Source organism: Panthera leo, chromosome A3, assembly GCF_018350215.1.
Source record: "Panthera leo isolate Ple1 chromosome A3, P.leo_Ple1_pat1.1, whole genome shotgun sequence".
Taxonomy (NCBI): domain Eukaryota; kingdom Metazoa; phylum Chordata; class Mammalia; order Carnivora; family Felidae; genus Panthera; species Panthera leo.
In genome coordinates, this window is record NC_056681.1 from 18,809,255 (window position 1) to 18,827,829 (window position 18,575).

An 18,575-nucleotide genomic window follows, 5' to 3' on the forward strand; every position below is an offset into this window, starting at 1 on the left:
TCTGTGCTGTGTTGCAGGTCCCTATAGCCCTGCCTTCTGGTTTCTTCCTTCCACTGTGGTGCTGTTGGGGGGGGGGGGGGGGACAGGCCTGGATTAAAGCTTTTAACCCATCTAAAGGTATTTTCTTCCCCAAGGACAGCAGGCTGGAAGGCTGCACTGCTGGGGAGCCAGCCCCACTTCCTAAAGTTCCTCATCCCCGTACAAGCTTGCTCGGCAGCTCTGTGGGCACTGAGTTGACCAGCAAAGTCTAGGGAGGGTTGGCAGGTCACTGCCATTGGCCCTGGCAGGTTTGGGGGCTGTGTCCTTAGGGGAGGTACTCAGGGGAACAAGGGCAGCAGCTGGGTACAGGCCAGGCCAAGTGGGAGTCACACTCCCTCAGCCCTCGAACTGCCTGGGAATCCTCGTTCCTTGATGTCTGAGCATCCTGGCTTGGGGTGTGCTGAGATACCGGCGTGCCAGGGAGAGTGGGGAGGTCTGGCTCAAGAGCTGTGGGAAGGGGCCAGGGTTATGGAGGAATCGGGCTTCAGAGGGTATGATCCATGCTGTGCAGACGGTACTCAACCCCTCCCCACTGCTGCCGCCAGCCATTTCCGTGCCTACAGGTCTCAAGCCTCCTGGGACCTCCCTCTTCTCCCTGTCCTATCAGGAGTTGGGACAACATACCAGGGTGACAGGGACAGAGATGTCAAGGGCATGGAGAATCCTGTGAGGGCCCGGGTGACAGTCATTTCATTGCTACAGGCCAGGGCTGTGCTGAGGCCTGGAGCAGCTGCCCCCCACCTCCTGCAGCTCAGCTGGCAAAGGCAGGAGACAGGATGGGGGGGGGGGGGTCTCTGTGGCTACTAACCAGCCTTCAGCCCCCTCCTCCCGTTCAGTGGACTGGCCCCGTGGTACCCAGCTTCCAGTGTCCCGATCCCTGGGACACCCATTCCCTGGAACACCTGGCCAGGGAGGAGGGGGTAGCCGGGGCAGGGTCAGGCCAGGGCATCAAAGTCCACAGCAACCAGGGGCTTCCGCCAGTAGCAGAAGTTGCTGTATTCAGGGTGGGCCAGGTCTGTGCTGGGGCCACGGGCCACGGGCGGGAAGAGGAGCTCGACCACCTCGCCGAGCCGTTCGTACCTGTGGGCAGAACAGGGTCAGCGCCGAGAGCCTGAGCTGCCACCAGGCCCCAGCCCCCATCATGTCGGGCAAACACTGCATCCTGCCTGGGAGCCCTGGGTGGAACCGGGGCCCAGGGAGAAGCTAGGGAATGGGGACTTGCGGCATGGGGGTGCATGGCAGGGTTTGGCCTCACGTGGATTTGTGGTTCTTCATGAGCTCCTGGATAAGCTCTCCCCGGGGGTTGACTGTGAAGATTCGAGATGTAGGTAGGCCCACCTGCCGGTAGGCGATGACATCCTGTGGGGGACAAAGGAGGGGCCTGTGGGCTGGGAGATAAGATAGGGAGAAGGTGGCCATGCCCCTGGGGAGATGACACACTCACGTTGGGCCTGTTCCCAAAGGCAGCATAGAAGGGCTGTCCGTGGGGCAGGAACAGCTGCTGGATATCACTCAGGCAGGCGATTTTGAACACCTCTGGTTTCTTCTCAATCACCTCCCTGGGGCAGCCAGGGCCATGAGCAGGAAGGGGAGCCAAGGCAGGGCAGCAATCGGAGGATGGCAGGGTCAGGTGCCGCGAGGTCTGACTCAACCGACACCCGAGACTGCCCCCCCCCCGCCGACAAGAGCCTGTGGGCTTGTGTCCTATAGGGTGGTTACCTGTGGAGGGCGGAGAAGAGGCTGCTGGGAGACAGCAGAAGGGGGCCCTCAGGGAGGCCGCAGCCCCGCTCGCTCACCCACTGCAGGTAGCCCTTGGTGAGGCCCGCCATGCCGATAGCCCGTGCCGAGCAGTACAGGAACTTGTACCCATTTCTGGGGTGGGGGACAGGAGAGGCACAGAGTCGTCAGAGACCAGCCATTCCCTGCCCCACCCTCTTGGCTTTGGCCACCTCAGCTCAACCCTGGGGCTCTGGCCTTCAGACCCAAAGGCCTTTGTAGGGAGGGGACTTAGGAAGAACGGCTGACAGAGGTGGCCTCAGCTGCTGTCCCACATAGGAGGGGCACGGACAGCATCCTGAGGCCCAGGTGGAGTGGGATGAACAAAGGTTTGAGCAAGTCTGTAGGCTTCTCTACAGCACAAAGACCAGCAGTTAGACTCAGACGCCAGGAGACCGGTCTTTCACAGGAGAATGGGAGGCCAGCCAGTAGGTTGCTGTGCTCCAGGGACATGCCTGGGGCTTATTCCCTCATGGGCCCTCCTGGTCCCCAAGCCTGGCTTCCTGGGGCAAAGGCCATAGTGGCCTAAGACATCCTGTCATTCCCTCCCTAGGGCCCTTCCCCAGCCCAGGCACTCACAGGTGGATTTTGTGGTAGAGACTGGTGATGCCCTGGTGTGTCCAGTCTTTCCCTAGCTGGGGCAGAATGTGACCCAGAGCGTCCGACCTAGAGCCACAGAAGAAGGGTCACTCCAAGGCAGCCCCATGTAGCCCTCGTGTGCCACAGCCCCCAGTGCCCAGGATGGTGCACTGCAGGTAGAGGGCCTTTCTTGATGTCCCCCTTCCCCCGGCACAGAGGAGGCCAGTCCCAGGCCCTCCCTCTCTCCCCTGGCCAACCAGGCCTCACTTGGTAATGGTCCCATCGATGTCCGAGATGACCACCTTGTCGTCCCATTTCCACAGGTAGATGGTGGCCCTGCAGCGGCAGGTGCCCTGGTACTGGGTGGTCACACTGAAGACCACATCATTGGCACCTTCTTGCAGGTTCAGGCGCCGCTGGGGCCGGGCAAAGGGAGGAAGCTGTGATGTGCCCCAGCCTGGTGTGTCCCCTTTCCCCACCCCAAACCGTGCCCTGTGAACCCCACAGGCCTCTCATGCTCCTCTTCCTCCCAGCTCAGAGAACCTGCCTGAATTCATCAGACACAGCCACACGCACACACGTGCACACGGGCAGAGGGTAACCTTGGGCAGTTAGGCGGTACGAGGGTGCTGGTTGGGGTCTGCACCGGCAGGCACAGGAGCCCTAACCTCCCTTCCTGCCCCTTTGGGATGAAGCTCACAGATAAAGCCTGGCCCGTGGCTCCCACCCAGGTTTCTCAGGTCGGCCCTAAGGCTGGCATTGCTCCTGGTGGGGAGATACCCCACTCCATAGAAGGGACCTCCTGGGGATCCTCACAGGTACTTGTGACATCCCCCCAAAGAGAGATCTAGCCTGTGCTTGGTCCCTAGGGCAGCTCTCAGCCATAGCCGGTGACCAAGGCTATTGGGCCCTGGCTGACCCCAAGGTGGGTGTCACACAGGGGTACCACACAGATGGTAGCTGCTCTGTACCAGGTTGGCCCTCCTGGGCCCCTCCCTGACAGAGCCACACTCAGGGGCCAGTTACTGAGCTCAGAGGCAGGACTCAGGGGCAGGGACTGCCAAAATCTGAGGGGCTGTCATCAGCCTTCGATTCCTTCAGAGTGGCCTCTAAGAGAGACCCACAACCCACCGCAGGTAGATATTTTAAGATGACATAGAGAACACTTTTCCAATGAGGGCATCCAGCAAAGACATGGGTTGGCACATGAAGAAGTGAGCCCCCTGACCCTGAAGGTATTCAAGCAGAGGCTCTTAGGGAGGCTGCCAAGAGGATGGATTCTGGGCTTTTAAATTCCTTGGAGCCTAATTATCTCAGCCCCACCCACCCCCACCTGGACACACCAACGCGCGCCCACTCACGATCTGGCTGGAGGAGAGGCGGAGGGACTTCCTGTAGGTAGGAGGGTAGGCTGGAGGCGAGGGTGGCAGGGAAGGGACCTCGAGGATCACAGGGCTCTCTGGGGCATCATCCTCACTACTCGGCACATCAGTCTTCGCCCTGCAGGCAGCCCGGCTCTCAGGCCTCTGTCCTCCGCCAAGGCCCTGCACTCCCAGCAGATGCTTACCCCTTGGCCCAGGCCACAAGGAACCTGGGGCTTGTCGCTGCCCCTCCAGAGACCACTCAGGGGATCAGAAACCTCTCCTTCTAGGTGCCACCCATTTGGAGAGGGGTAGCAGAATTAAGGGTGCAGGTCGGCAGTATATGCCCAGAAAGGGGTCAGGGCTCCCGGCCCTTAGTGCATGGCCAAGCTAGCCTTGGAGATGTTTACCTGAAAGACCCAGGTGTGCGTCTTAGAGTTTATTCCCAATCCCACCTGCTTTGGCTTCAGCAGACCCGCCCCTGGTCATCACTCATACCCAAGCTGAGGCGTTGTGGTCACTTGTGAAGAAGACAAGGTCAGCCGGCCCCTGGCAAAGAGGGGAAGGCCCCACCCCTCCCACCCTTCCTTAAGACGGTAATCCTTGTCTGGGCCAGGAGTCTGGGCACCCATTCCAGCTCCACCGGTACCCAGCTGTGGAACTTTTGGTGCAGCTCTAGGCCTCAGTTTTCCCATGTGTGAAATGGGGCTATTTCTCAAGAAAAAGAAAGGGTGTAGAAGCGACTGGGTAATGACAAACAACCATCACTGGCGGAGGGCTGCTGGCGCCACCGCTGCCCCCACAGGGATCGTCCCCAGGCTCAGCTCCAGCTGCAGAGTGCCAGCTAAGAGATCCAACTCACCCCTGCTGCTCCCTGGCTGTGCTTTTCTCCGCCTGGGCACTGCGCTGTGGGAAGAACATACATCGAGTAAACCCCGCCTCCACCCTGTGCCGACCACCCCCTTGGCCATGATCACTCACCTCCTCGGCCGGGAAGTCCCTGCGTCGCCAGGAAAACCACCACCGTCCACCTTTCCGGGGCATCTTCTCCTTCTCCAGTTTGTCCACAGTGCTCTGTGGGCAGATAAAGGCCATGGCATTTTTTTTTTCCTGCACCACCAAACCTACTTTTCATTGCCCTTGGGGCCCCCATGAACCCAGAGTCTAGGGCTGACCCTAGAGCAAGGTGCTGTCAACATCTGGAGGCTGTGGAAGCATCCTCACCTCCATCCTTGGCTTCCAAACAGTGACTCATGTACCTGAGCACAGGAGACCAAGGGCCACTCCTGCCAATCCCCACTCTACTCCAGCCCTGACCCCGTAGCTCTTGCCCAGGCTCGGCCTGGCCTCCAGATCCTATGGGCCAGTACTGCTACTAGAGTAGCTGAAGGCAGTGCTTTGACGTTTCTCAGGATCTAGTACTCTCTGCATGACGCCACCAAGTGACAGCTGGAAGAACAATCCATAGCCAGTACTCCCCTCAACCTCCAAGACCAACATAGGCAACCCCAAAGGTCAGTGACTCTATCCCATGGATGGCCCCCCTCTCTGTGTTACCACGATTGTCTGGTGGGAGAACATGACCTTGGGAAGATGCTCATTAGATGTGTGCTAGGTAGCCCCAGGGAGAGGCCAGGAGAGCCAGGGCCAAGACCCTCCCAGGAGACTTATCAGCTTCCTACAAACAGAATGGTGAACCCAAGTCAGGAGGACATGACCTGGAGGTGGGCCAGCCAGGGTACCCCCTTGAGCTGGAAACAGACTGGGGTTGTCTCCCAGAGGCCTCAGGTGGTGGGTCTGTCTGAGGACAGTGAGGAGAACCAAGCAGGAGAGTGGCCCTCCTCCTTCCCATAGGCTCTGGTCCTAGCTCAGACCCAGAGCCAGCCAAAGGGTGGAGCCGAGTGTCACGAAAGGGAGGCACCTGCTGTCAACATCTGGTTAGTGATGTTCTCGGGCAAGTCTAGCTGATCTGGGAACCATGGGCCAGATTAGGGCAGGGCCCTGTACCACTCCCAGTGGCATAGGAGAGGCAGGGGCAGGTCAGAGAGTGGAAGTTCTGGGAGGGACTGAAGAGACTGGGTTCCTTCCCACCTCTGAGCATCACCACATGCTGTTCCCCTCCCCTCGTCTGCTTACAGATTACTCATCCTTCAGATCTCTACCCAGGAGGCACTCACTCAGCAAACTCCCACTTTAGCCTCTCAAAGCACCCCAGCCTCACTCCCAATACTCACGGTTGAATTTTACATTCATCTGGCTGAGTCTTTGACTACTGTCTTTCTGGGAGGGCATGACTGGCTCCGGCCTGTGCCTGGCACACAGTACGTGCTCAAAAAACGCGCAGAGTAGGTGCTCAACAAATGCATGCCAATAAAGCAAGCAAGTGCCCACAGTCCAGCCTGGAGACATTGCCAGGGCAAGGTAAGGAGTGGGCCCTCTGTCTGCCAAGCCTCATCTCTTATATCTAAAAGCCTCCTGTTGAAGGTTATCATCCCCCTCTGGTTTGCCCTGAGCTCCTTTGGAGTAAAGTGTCCCCTTGCCAGGATTCAGCCATGCCAGGAAGCCAGGGAAGGGTGGGGCTCTGTCCACACGTCATGGGGTGAGGCTTCGGGGAACTCGGTATCCCCTCTCAGAGTGGTCTTGTAGCCGGTCAGCCCCAGACCCATCTCTGCCCACTGTCCGCTTCTTGGCCATAACCCTCTACCCTCAGCAGGCCCGCTGGTGCCCTAACCATTACCTTGGGCAAGTTCTTCTGGAAGGCTTGCAGGGAGAGGATCATGGGGGCAGCTACAGCCCAGTTATAATGTCTGGAGAGACAGAAGGAGGAGTCAGGGCTGCAGCAGCCACAGGGTGGTGGTGGGCAGGGGGGCTCCAGGGCTGCCAGGGTCTCAGCCTTGGTACTCACTTCTCATTGATTTTCACCACCAGGTTCGGGTGCTCAAGGAGGCCAGGGTTTTGGACGAGGTCCTCGTAGGAGACTATGTGCTGGTTGAATTTCTCTGGGCACAGAGGCAGAGAGTAAGGAATGAGGCTGACACATTTGAACGGGACCATCAGGCCCCGTTCTACCATCTACACTCTACCATCAGGTCTCCTGCATTTTGGGTGGATACTTAGCAGGGCTTCTCCCTACCTGTGGTTTTTGCATCTGCTGTGCCCACCCCAGGTATTTGCCATCCTGGATTCACAGGATAAGTCACAGCTTAGCCTTAAGTGTTTGCTTCACAGGGTCTTGGGAACGCCCCGCCCTCGCTGGCCGCATGGGGCTCCACAGGGCAGAGAACAGCAAGGCCTCAGCCTAGCCTCACACCATGGCTGCCTGCTACTCTGGGGGCCTCCCTGCCCTTCCCCGTCCCCTGGGCTCAGTGCCAATCCTTGGAAGGGTTCAGGCCATGGTCAGACATACCCCGGGAGATGTCCCGGCTGTCAGCTAGTCCACCACAGAGGGAAAGCACTATCATGTCCAAAGTGGGTTCTGGCTCCTGTTCAGTGTTGGGGTCCCCCAGAGGCTTCTGGCTGTTGGGTTCACTCCACCTTCTGGGCCCCAGTCCACAGTCACTGGGGGCAAAGAAGCCAATAGTGATGTAAATACAAGGAGGCTGTGAGGAGGGGCCCACCCCTCCAGGCCCTTGCTGGCCAACCCCTGGGCTCATGGGCCCCAATCCCAAGACACCCTGGAACCCAGAACGCAGGCACCTCTGGGGGAAGTAAAGGGCTGCATTCTCAGAATCCAGAGAGGGCAAGTCGTCCAGATAGATGTCACTGGGGCCCAGGTGCTGGCTTCTCTTCACGGAGCCTGAGGGCAGAGGGGACACCTATAGACTTGACATGTGCTTAGTAGCATGAGCAATGTGTGTCCCCTGGTCTCTGAACGCCCTGAAGCAGCGCCGTCTGGTAGGACTTTTGGGGATGATAGAAATGTCTCGCGTCTACGGGTCCAATACGGTAACTGCTAGCCACATCCCTGTATTAGCACACTGAAAATGTGGTGTGACGGAGAAACGGAATTTTAAATGCGATTTAATTGTAATTAAATTTTACAGAGCCACAGATAGCCAGCAACTACTGATCTGGCGGTGAGTCCTAGTGCCTTCCCACACTTGTAGGATAAACCCCAGCTCCTGCGCCAAGGATCCAGCATCTGCTCCTTCCTTCCCCACCCCCGCCTTGCTCAAGACATACCAGCTGCCTCCGTTCCTGGCCACACAGCCTCCCTCCCACTTCATGGCCTTGACACATGCTCTTTCCTCTGCCTAGAATTCTCTTCCCTTGATCCTTATTTGGCTGGGTCTTTATTGTTGGAGTCTCCGCTCACGCATCACCCACTCAGAGAGGCCTTCCCCAACCACATGATTTAAACAGCCTCTGTCCCAACCAATGATTCTATCCTGCGTCACCCACGACGTGCTCTTCCTGTTCACGCATGCTTTGTCTATCTGCCTCGCTGGGCTGTGAGCCCATGAGCGCTGGTGCCAAGCACAGTGCCTGGCACACAGTAGGTGCTCAAAACATGCTTGAAGTACCAGAGTCCAGCCAGTGGGTAACATGAGGCCAGGAAAAGCCTGGGAGACGTCCAGCCATTACTCACCTTTCCTGCTAGAGACCCCCTCGGGCTGCCTGGTGGGAAGTGGGCCCTCCAGGGCGGCCCAGCTCCATGATTTCGAGGGAGGAGGGAGGCCTGGATCCCTTCGGCTCTGAGTCTCGGTTTTCTTTCTCTCAGGGGTGGGGAGAGGGGGACCCACCAGAGCAGGAGGCTCCGTGTCAGTAGGAGGACGGTCAGCACCAGCCCCTGTCTGCAGGATTAGGGGCCCCGAAGGGTCCACACCAGCCACAGGAGCAGAGGGGGTGCCGGGCTCTCCCTGAAGAGGTGGAGCTGCCCTGACACCACCATCAGCGATCTTCGAGCACTCGGGCCATTCTGCTTTGGCCACCTTCAATCAAACAAACGGGGGCAGGGGGTGTAAACCAGTGCAGGCCCGGCCTCCCACACCCCAAAAGGCCTTGGGGGTCCCGGCTATCAGTCACTCCACTTCTGACCCACAGGGACCGCAGAAAGGCAGGCTCGGGAGGCTGACGCGGAGGAACTCACCTTGGGCAGCCTCCCCCAGGCCCACTGTATGTGGGACTCAGCTCGCAGGGGGCTGGGCTCGGGGGTCCGCAGCTCCAGCTCTGAGTCGCTCTTTGGGGATGTCATTAGCACACCCGGCAAGAGGCTGCCAGAAACAAGAACTTAGAGACCCTCGAGCCAGCCTACCGCCCACCGCTGCCCACCCAGCCTGGGGAAAAAAAAAATATTTGTGATACGTATTCATGCCTATGTTTGGATCCAGAATGTACAAATATATGAAAAACTCCTACAAACCAACAATAATGAGGCAGTCTAGTAAAAAAAAAAAAAATGGGCAAAGACTTGAATAAAGGCTTAACAAAGGAGATTCAGAAATGGCTGATGAACACATTCAATGTGTTCTATATCATTCATTAGGAAAATGTAAAGGAAAGCCACTCTAAGACCTTGGCCTTGAGTCCCTGCCTGCAGGCCTCCTGGACTCTCACCTGGCCTGGGGGCACCACTCGCCATCAGAGTAGGGGTAGAAGTCTTTGGCTTGCGGTGAGGACTCCCCTTCGGATTCGACACTGCTGAGGGGTCACAAGGAAATAAATGGTCACTGACAAGGACAGGGTACCCACGGAAGGGCATGGGAGCCTGGGTGTCAGGGGTTTGGGGAGGTAAAGCCCAGAGAAATCAAGGCCCTTGCCCAGGGTCACACAGCATCAGCAAAGGAAAAGGTGCCTGAACCCTGGTTGGTATCCCCACACCCTTGGCCACCCTGGTCCCCACACACCCTGGGGGCTCCGGCCTTGGCTTTTCCAGTAGAGACAGTTCACTCTCAGCGCCTGTCTCCAGCTCCTCAGAACTGGAATTGGCTGCCACCGTGTCCTCCTTCCGCCTGGGTTTCCTCCTGCGACGCCTCTTCTTCCGCCCCGTGGAGGCCACCCCCTCAATGATGGCTTCAGGCTCACTGTCTGTGCTCAGCTGGGAGTCTGAGGGGAACCCAGACAGGCCCCCACAAGGGATGGGTGATGTGCATAGGCGGGGAGGCACGTGTTCCTGTGGAGCAGACCAGGGGCTATAGCCTGGGGGGCCACCCTCACCACTCAATCATTCTGAGCCCTGCCTGACTCCCAAGGCCCTGGAGTGAGCTCATTTGGGGTCAGGAAAACAGGTATGGAGGCTGGCCAGAGGCAGCAGCAGCAAGGCCTTGCAAACACCACTGGCATCCGAGCTCCCTGACAGAGACAGAGAGCAGCCCCAATCCCAGGGGCTGCATGTACCCCAGAAGTTCATGGCGGGCCAGGTGCTACATGAACCACACTGTCCAGCTAGAAACCTGGACACTGGCTACTCATTCTCTGACCACACCTGCTTTCCCTTTAAGACTCAGCCAGGCATCACCTCCTCCAGGAAGTTTACCCTGACTACCCCCAGCCCCTGTTCCAACTCCCTTCATTATAATGACCATGTAGTTCCATCATCTGTTGTTTATACATCTGTCTCCTAGGCTAGTCTGGGAAGCTTCTTTGGAGACAGGGATCACCCCTCATCCGAGTCCACTGCACAGTGTCCGGCATAGAGTAGGGGCTCAGTTGAAGTTTGTGAAGCTCACACTGTTTAAACACCTCCACTGGCTTGTGTTGGGCTCTGTCCCCCTTCTGCAAACACGCCTCTGCTCAGCTCTCACCCACACACTTCTATGTTCTAACTGCATCGAGCCAGCACCAGATCCAGAACCACGCATCTCATGCTCACCAGCCCCCCAGCCAGTTCCTCAGCACTCCCTTCCTTTCCAAGCTTCCCTGGGAAGCCCTCCTTTCCACCCTCCAGGGGCCCAGCTCAGGTGTCCTCTTCTGAGAAACCTCCCCCAACTTTCCCCGGGAAGGAAATCAACCCTTGCTGCCCCCCTCCCAATTCTACCCAGGCTCCAACAGCATGCCTCGAGTGCCAGCCCTAACCAGTCCCCCTGCATCAGGCTCTTGCTGCTGGGGTATTCCCAGGGGTGGGGTCGGTGACCGGTCCCAAGGGCCCAGCCAGAGGGGGCACTAGTGAAGGTGCAGGTGCCACGAGGCGCTTACATCATCGCTCTCCAGCTCCTGAACAAAGAAGGCCTCCCCGCTGTCTCCCAGCTTCATGTGCAAGTCCACGGGCTCCCCGTTGATCTCAATGTCTACCTGTAACGAGGCATGATAGCACACAGTCCCCACCATTGTCCCTTACCCCCACCTTCTAGTCTACTGTCCTGCCTGCCTCCATGGAGCACTGCACTCGCTGGAACTTCAGCCCCACCCCACCCCAGACCCTGGCTGCTCTCCACCCTGAGGGTCTCTGCTCAAGTTCCCCTTCTCAGAGAGGCTGTGCTGAACTTTCCATGCCCCTCCCCCACCATTTCCCCGTTCTCTGGGCTTTGTTGCACATATAACCGTCTCAGTATTCTTGTGTCTGCCGTGGTTTCTAACTCTTCTCTCTGCCACACCCCATTAGAACAAGACATGACCCATCCTGTCGCTGCTGCTGCTGTTTCCCCAACCCCCAGGATAGTGCCAGAGCACTTGCTGACTACATACACGTACCATAGTCCGAATGACCATTTTCTAAGCGCTGAATGGAGAGTTTTATCGGGCCTCTCCCATTTAACCTTCCAGCAACCCTGTGCAGTAGCTCCTATCACTACCCCTACATTATAGATGAGGAAACTGAGGCTCGGGGGTGTTAAGTAATATACTGGGAAGTGGCCGAGGGAGGCTGAATGTGAGCCAGGAAGGCTGAGTCCACAACCCAAGCTCTTAACCACCTCGCTACCTACTGTCCCCTACAAGCTTACACTTTTCTGTTAGGATTCTGGCAAGTCCCCAGTGGCTCCAATGCAAAAGGGATTTGGACCCCCCAAACCTCTTTTCATATTCCCGACCTCAGTGCTAACTAAAAATCTGTCACGTTCGCCGGGGCCCAGAGAAGACAGCACAGCTTTCCTAAGAGAGAGAAGCTAACCTTTGAGTGCCACCCTCGACAGTGTCATCAGCTCCTATGTCATGCTCCAAAATCACCCCTCCAGCACCAGGTAGAGCAGAGTGTGTTCATTTGCACGGGTGAAAAGACTTACCAAGAAAACCCACGTAAGTTCTCAGTGAGCTAGAGCCAGGTGTGATGCCCCCAGTACCAGGGACTGCCCCGGTGTGCTACCTCCACAGGAAAACGGGAACCCTCTTGGACCCAAATCCCCAGACTGACCCAAAACTTTCAAAGAAAATCCGAAAGAACAGAAGCTTGTCCCGTGGACAGATCCCCACCTGAGGGAGGCCTCGGTCCTCTCCTGGGGCCGCAGTGGCTGTCCTGGCTTTAAGAGCCCACCCTACAGTGGCCCCTGGCCGGCCAGCACTCACCACCTTCTCTCGCGACCGCAGGACACCCAGCTTGCCGAACCGCACGTGGAAGGGCGAACATCGGAAGGAGCCGTCCACCTGCTTCACCACCAGCACATCGATGCCACCACTCAGTGTGGCCGGGTTCAGGCCCCGGTATATCTCCTTCACTGTCCCAAACACCGTCTCTGCCAGCTGCCCCACGTAGTTCATGGCTGGTGCTGGCAAAGGGAGGGGGTGCTGGGGCAAAGGTCAGGTCCACCTCCCTCCGCAGGGAGTCTCTGCAGCCTGACCCCCCAGGTCCCCAGACTTACAGTGCGTTGCCCTCGGAGTGCCTTTGCAGATGGGCAACAGTTGTGGGACGGGAGGTATGTCTGTAAGTGTGGGCTCTAGTCCTGGCTTGCCCACCACCTGCTTGTGAGACCCTTGGGCAGCTGCCTTCCTTCTCCAAGTGCCAATCTCCACATCTGTCAAATGAGAGCACCAGGTAAGGCGATCTGGGGAGGCTTGCGTCTCGAAATGCCATGAGTAATGATAATGACCATGGTCTTCAGTGGTAGGGCTCATTTCAACTTCACAACAACCTGCGAGGCTGGCCAAGCGGGTGTCATTACTGCTGTTTACAGACAAGCCACCTGAGGCTCAGAGGTGGAGTGATTTGCCCAGGACCTCACAACTAGTAAGGAGAGGAGCCAGGACTCAAACCCAGGCCTGTTTGGCTGCAGAACCCTCAGTGTGAACCACTGGGTTGGCCCAACTGTGGGAATAGGGGGAGGCAGCCTCATGATATATCAGGCCCAGGGCCCTGCTGGGTAATGGGTGACAGCCCTAAAGACTGATATCTTCCCAGGAAGTAAGGAGGAGAGAGTCTTTGTTCTTCCATCTGGGAAATGGGTTCATCTGTCTTGCTGCCTCCTGGTCTTAGGAGTTGGAAGAGGCCTTGCTGGGCCATCAGGGCTGACTTGTGGAGAACCAGGGATTCTCCCAGGGGTATCCCTCCCAGGGGTAGGGTACAGCAGGTACCTAAGGCTCTGCCCAGCTCTATTCCTGGGGTCAGAGGCTTGAAGGAGGGCATCCCCTATAGCTGGGGGTAGAGTAAGCTCTCGGTTTATGGCCTCAAATACCAAACTCCTTCCCAGTTTCCCTGGAACGGGTCCACAGTCTGATCCCAGTGTCTCTAAGCCATAGGTATCAAGCCTGACCCCCATTTCTGAGACCCTCATTCAGCTGGTCAGGCCCTGAGACCCACATTCAGGCCTTGGGCTCGTCCCTGAACCCATCAAAGCTGCCCCTCCTTCCCCCAGCCAGACCGGTCCCTCCAGCTTTCCCACACCAGGCAGAGCTGGGTAAGCCAGAAGCAGAAGGCTGTGGCAGCCGTGGAGAAGAGCCAGGGCCATAATGAGAGCTGCTGCCACGCTGGCATGGTGCCCGCCCTGCCAGCATCAGCTCATTGCCCCTTCCCTGCTGGCCAGGTCAGTGGCCTAGTGCCCCTCTGGCTGCCAGGATCCAGGCCATCCCACCTCCACAGGGCACTCCCATCTCTCAGACCCTGCGTCAGAACCCCTGGCGGATGACCCGCCATGCAAGACCACTCCTCAAAGAAGTTAAGTGACTTATCCAAACTCTATTCAGCTAACAGCCCATAGATGGGGGGAAGGGAGTAATGCTTTGTGTCCTGGTTTCCTGACTCCATACCATGGTTCCTTCCACTCCACAGTCCTCAAACCACAGCCACAGCTGTCTGCAGGGGGTGCAGCCCCGCCCCAGCCCACCTCTGCACAACCCTGCAATGCCTTGCCACTCAAAATGTGGCTCATGGCCCAACAGCGTCACCATCACCTGGGGGGTGGGGTGCTTGTTAGAAACACAGAGCTTCACAAACATAAGATACAATTAGAATTGCTAAAATGAAAACCTGGGACAAAATGAAGATTTTTGATCCCAAAAACGGCACTCAAATTTAATAAATATTTTATCTGCAAAGCACCTACTATGTGCTAGGTGAAAATTCCCACTTTGGTTCCTCCCTACCACATCAAATTCTGTGAATAAAAGGTCTAGGAAGACAGACAAGGACAGACATGTGATGGGCAGGGCTCTAGGCCACTGTGCCCAAGAAAAGCAGAGAGGACTTCAGAAGTTTCCAGGAATAAGGCAGCAAGCATGGGAGGGGCAGACTAGGAGTGGGGGCAAAGGTCTGCCCAGGTGGAGGCTCAGGCCTGAGCTATCTGTCCTGCTAGGGGCAAAGGAGCTGGGCTGGAGAAATAATGATAGGTCCAGCTTACCTATCACAGAGTTTCTCAACTTCAGCACGACTGCCATTAGGGGCTGAATAATTCTTTGCTTTGGGGGGATTGTAGGATGTTTAGCAACACTCCTGGTCTCTACCCACAGATACTAGTATCACCCCACCTCCAGTTGTGACAACCGAATTGTCTCCAAACATTGTCACACGTCCTCTGGGGAACAGAATTGCCCCTGGTAGAGAGACACTGATGTAGGAGAAAGAGCTTAATAGCAGAAATGGCACCCAAGGGGCACTGGGTCCTACTCTGATCCTGCCACAGGGTATCCTCACGCAAGTGACTTGCTAGCCTGTTTCCCCTTTATGAAACAAGGCCTCAATTTTTCAAACCCTTCTCAGCCAACAATTCATTCCTCCCACTGTCCACACCCCCCCCCCCACACACACACAGATGCCCCCTGCATTTGTCTGCTCAGTATCTGGGGGGACTCCTGTGAGCCAAGCCCTACACCCATCTCTGAAGGCATCTCCGTTCCCCCAGGACCCAGCTCTGCCTCCTTGGTCTTCTCCATATGAAGAGCTCTGCTCAGCTCCCTTATACCTCCCTTCACCCCAAACTAGTATGTCTATAATCAAACACTTCACTTCCCCCCAGGGACCCAGGCCAGCTGAATTCCTCTCAGGACTTATGCGAGTCCGTTCCTCCCGAGCCCTCTGAATTCTATTCCCCAATCTCCTGCTCCTCCTGCTGTCCTTGGTCAAGGCTTTACTACCAGATGCCCAGATCCTGGGTGGCAACAGGACGTTGTGGGTAAGGTACCAAACTGTTTGGGTTCTAATTCCCTCCCTGACATTTACTAGCTGCGACCTTAGGCAAATCACTTCACTTCTCCGAGCTTTGGTTTCAGCCTCTGAAATGGGCATAAGGGATGTGTGAGTAATTAATGAGATAATTCAGGTAAAGCACTAGCATGCAATAAATGCCCATATGTGTCACCTATCAACAGTAGTATCTTTTCTGGCATCATGACAGCCCCAGTCACCAGGCTGGTCCTTAGGGCACACTACAGGTCAGACTCCAATGCCCTGCCCTGCCCATCCTTGAGAGGTTAGACTTCTTTGCATAGCATTCGAGGCCCTGAATGTTGGTGGCCCACCAATTGCAAAGTGAGCAGGTGGGCTCTGGGCAGTCTTCGCAGGATGCCCAAGCTTCAGAGTCCACTCTGGGAACACCCACAGGCCTCCCAGGCCAGCACACAACTCCACCACAGGGAAGCCAGAACAAACTGCCCTGGGGCTGAGCTCTCGGCCTTTCTAGACTCCCAGATTTGGGAAGGGTTGGGAGACAGTTCTTCACCCAGGACCAGAAGAAGCAGAAGGATAAGTGTTCCTATAGTCCTAGAAGGGAGAAAGCTGCACCCCTGGATCCCCAACAGCCTTCACAGCTACGCCAGCTGACTCGCCCAGTCTGCAGGCACGGGACACTCAGTACCAGAGAGGGTGGGCGATCTCCCCAAGGTCACACAGTCAGGCTGGGGTGGAGCTGCGCCAGCCTCCTCTGAGAGGTTTTGGCATCTTATCTCCTGATCCCACATTCTGGATGTCCGGGGTCCCGCAACGGCTGGGCCAGGGAGACAGACGAAGTGAGAGCGGCTCCTCCACGCCTGAGCTACCCTCTGAAGACTGGAGATGGACTCAGGCCCGCGGACAGGAAGGAACGAGGGTCAGATGGCAGGACAGAAGGGCGGGGCAGGGCAGGGGTGGGGGGGGGTACTTCTTCTCAGGCCGGGGTCAGGCCCTACCTGGGGAGCTGCCCACTGGACCTCCGGGACCCCGAACCGCAGTCTCTGCCCGAGTGCACAGGGTAAGTGTCTTCGGCCCCGCACTCAGTTGGAGCTTCCGTCTCCTCTAGGACCGGGTGAGATCCCGGCTCCGCCCCTTCCACGAGCCAAGGCCAGTGTCTGCAGGCCCCAGTCCGTCCAGGCTCCACCCCGCAAAAAGACCCCGCCTCCGCCCAGTCCCCACGCCCAAGGGCGCCCTTTCACCTATAGAGGCTGGGCGGGCCGGACCTCAGGCCCCGCCCCGCGCAGGCTCCACCCCGGCCCCGCCCCGCTCCCTAAAGCGGCTGGATGGGAAGTCCCGGTGGCCCCCACCTGCCCCACCGCCAGGAGCAGCGGAAAAGCGGGGACTTTCGAATCCGGCGGACTTAGGCCCTCCTGGCTTTGCTTGGTGTATGACCTTGGGTAAGTTTTCCCCAATCTGAGCCTGTTTTCTGTTTGGCAAAGCGGATAGCCACCTCGTGTGATTTCCGAGATTACATGAAACGACTTTGTGGGGCACTTGGCCCTCACACGTTCCCTCCTCAGGGGCAGCTTTCCCTGACCGTCCCGACACATCCCGTAGACTGGACAGGAGCCTCGCATCATAAGCTCACATAGCCCACGGCTGTAACTTCATATTTGTTTGAATGACTGTTTGATTTTTGTCCGTCTCCTCATTTGAAGCTGAACTTTGTGAGAGCAGGTCGCGTTCATCCTTACACCCCAGCGCCCAGTTCAGTGCCTGACATACAGCGGGAGCTCAATAGATGCCCGCTCTCCTTCATGCCACCCATCTGACGCACCGGTGGAGCGTCAATACTGCTATCGGCCAGCAGAGGGCAGGCGGTGACCAGCCTTTTCTCCCTGCTGCCCTTCCTCTCAGCCGGCAGGCCGGGCGGGAGCGGGACAGGTGAGCCCAGGTGCGCACACGTCTGAAGAATCGACGGGCCCGCGAGCCACGGGCGAGGAGTCGGGCTAGGACACGGGTTTTCTTTCCCCTCGGATCTGTGGCCTGTCCTCGATCAAAGGCCTTTCTGACAACCCGTGTGGATGTACGGCTCCTGCAAAAAAGATGCGCTAGGAATCAGGAGGTGAGGGAGTTTGCTGTGAAGAGCGAGGGCACCGAGACGCTTGGAGGAGTGGGGTGCATTGTAAAGAGCCAGGCTTAGAGGGTCCCGGGTGGTGGGGAGTGAGAGGTGGCCGCCATTGTTCTGTGACCCAAGATGACGGGACCTGGGTGGGGTGACTGTCTCCAGTTGTCCTCACTATAGCAAAGCCATTTAGTGTCAGTCCTAAACCCAAACCATGTCTGGTTTGTATCTCAAAAGAGCCCTGTTGGGAGCAGAGCTATCTCAAGTTGGCCAGAGGGCAGCACTGCCTCCAACATATCTATGGAAGCATTATATATAACTATTATATTTAACAGTGAAACCGTGGAAACATAAGAATCCCACAAGGGAGCCTGGGAGGAAAGGAGAGGTCCAAGGTGATGGCTACTGATGCCATAGTTACTGTACCTCTTTGAGCCTCAATTCCTCATCTGCGAAATGGAGATAAAACCTACCTTGCAGGATTGTGTTGAGGATTAAGCAGGACGAGTTCAGCCAGTGGTTCTCAACTTTGGCTGTGCATTGAGAGCACCATACCCCGGGTAAAATACTGATGCCTGGGGTACTGGGATCACCTGGGAAATCTTCAGGTGATGGCACTGTGCAGCCAAGGCTGAGAACTCCTGAGCTTTAGCACAAAGGGCACACACTAGGTATTCAAAAATGTGTATCACGTTAAAAAAAAAAATGGAGCACATATTGTTTTCATTGTTTCTCTTTAGTGAAGAAATAAATTGACATAAAGGTTGTTGCAGTAATTGGATTTCCAACAGGCTTGTTTCCGGAACTATGAATCATCGGGATTTGGTGATTATGGGGGTGGGGGAGACAGAGGCAGCCGCTGGTAATATGACTTATCCCAACGTCCAACGGAACTGAATGAGGCAGGGACCACCCTGTTCTAGCTTGCAGTTTATAGAACTATTTCCAAGGCACGCTCTGAGCATGCAAGCACCCTGGGCTCTTGTGTTTGTTCATGTCTGGGGTTGAGGATAGGGGCTGTTTTCTCCTCTCCCCGGGTACCCTCACCAGGCAGGCCTATACCAGTGGCAACTGTTTGACTTTTAAGTAACCCACAAGTGCACGTGGCACCTCCCTCTTTATGGGACTTGGTAACTTTAGGTGCTTCAATAAATTATAGACCCAATGATTATTTACTGTGCCTCACGACTTTTTTGCTGAGTGAACCCGGCGTGAAGTGGGAGGACCTGTTCACCTAGGCCTGTGG

General features: G+C 56.8%; 1 protein-coding gene across 3 annotated transcripts; it reads right to left on the bottom strand.

Annotated features, from left to right (window-relative positions):
* Positions 1-34: 34 nt before the first annotated feature.
* LPIN3 (lipin 3) lies at positions 35-16,325 on the bottom strand. 3 transcript variants are annotated; one of them, XM_042930957.1, is made up of 21 exons: positions 16,221-16,325; positions 12,488-12,640; positions 12,195-12,394; positions 10,890-10,985; positions 9,602-9,867; positions 9,312-9,395; positions 8,845-8,968; positions 8,344-8,686; positions 7,452-7,551; positions 7,162-7,313; positions 6,661-6,754; positions 6,493-6,562; positions 4,737-4,829; positions 4,618-4,661; positions 3,756-3,894; positions 2,662-2,810; positions 2,395-2,481; positions 1,759-1,911; positions 1,484-1,598; positions 1,295-1,398; positions 35-1,119 (listed from the first exon to the last, which is right to left on the bottom strand). In XM_042930957.1, the coding sequence occupies exons 3-21, from the start codon at positions 12,384-12,386 to the stop codon at positions 975-977; spliced, it is 2,550 nt and encodes an 849-aa protein (XP_042786891.1). In that variant the 5' UTR covers positions 12,387-12,394; positions 12,488-12,640; positions 16,221-16,325; the 3' UTR covers positions 35-974. The 3 variants fall into 3 exon arrangements, with proteins under 3 accessions (XP_042786891.1, XP_042786889.1, XP_042786890.1); XM_042930955.1 differs by lacking the exon at positions 16,221-16,325 and having other exon boundaries at positions 12,195-12,413; positions 12,488-12,572; XM_042930956.1 differs by lacking the exon at positions 16,221-16,325 and having other exon boundaries at positions 9,312-9,392; positions 12,195-12,570.
* Positions 16,326-18,575: the final 2,250 nt, after the last annotated feature.

Excerpts from the sequence above, each read along its gene's own strand:
- LPIN3 (XM_042930957.1), bottom strand. The coding sequence starts at position 12,386 with ATGAACTACGTGGGGCAGCTGGCAGAGACGGTGTTTGGGACAGTGAAG. Across the intron at positions 6,755-7,161 it reads CAGCCGGGACATCTCCCGGG|AGAAATTCAACCAGCACATA; the intron begins GTATGTCTGACC and ends CTCTGTGCCCAG. Across the intron at positions 2,482-2,661 it reads ATCGATGGGACCATTACCAA|GTCGGACGCTCTGGGTCACA; the intron begins GTGAGGCCTGGT and ends CTGTGGCTCTAG.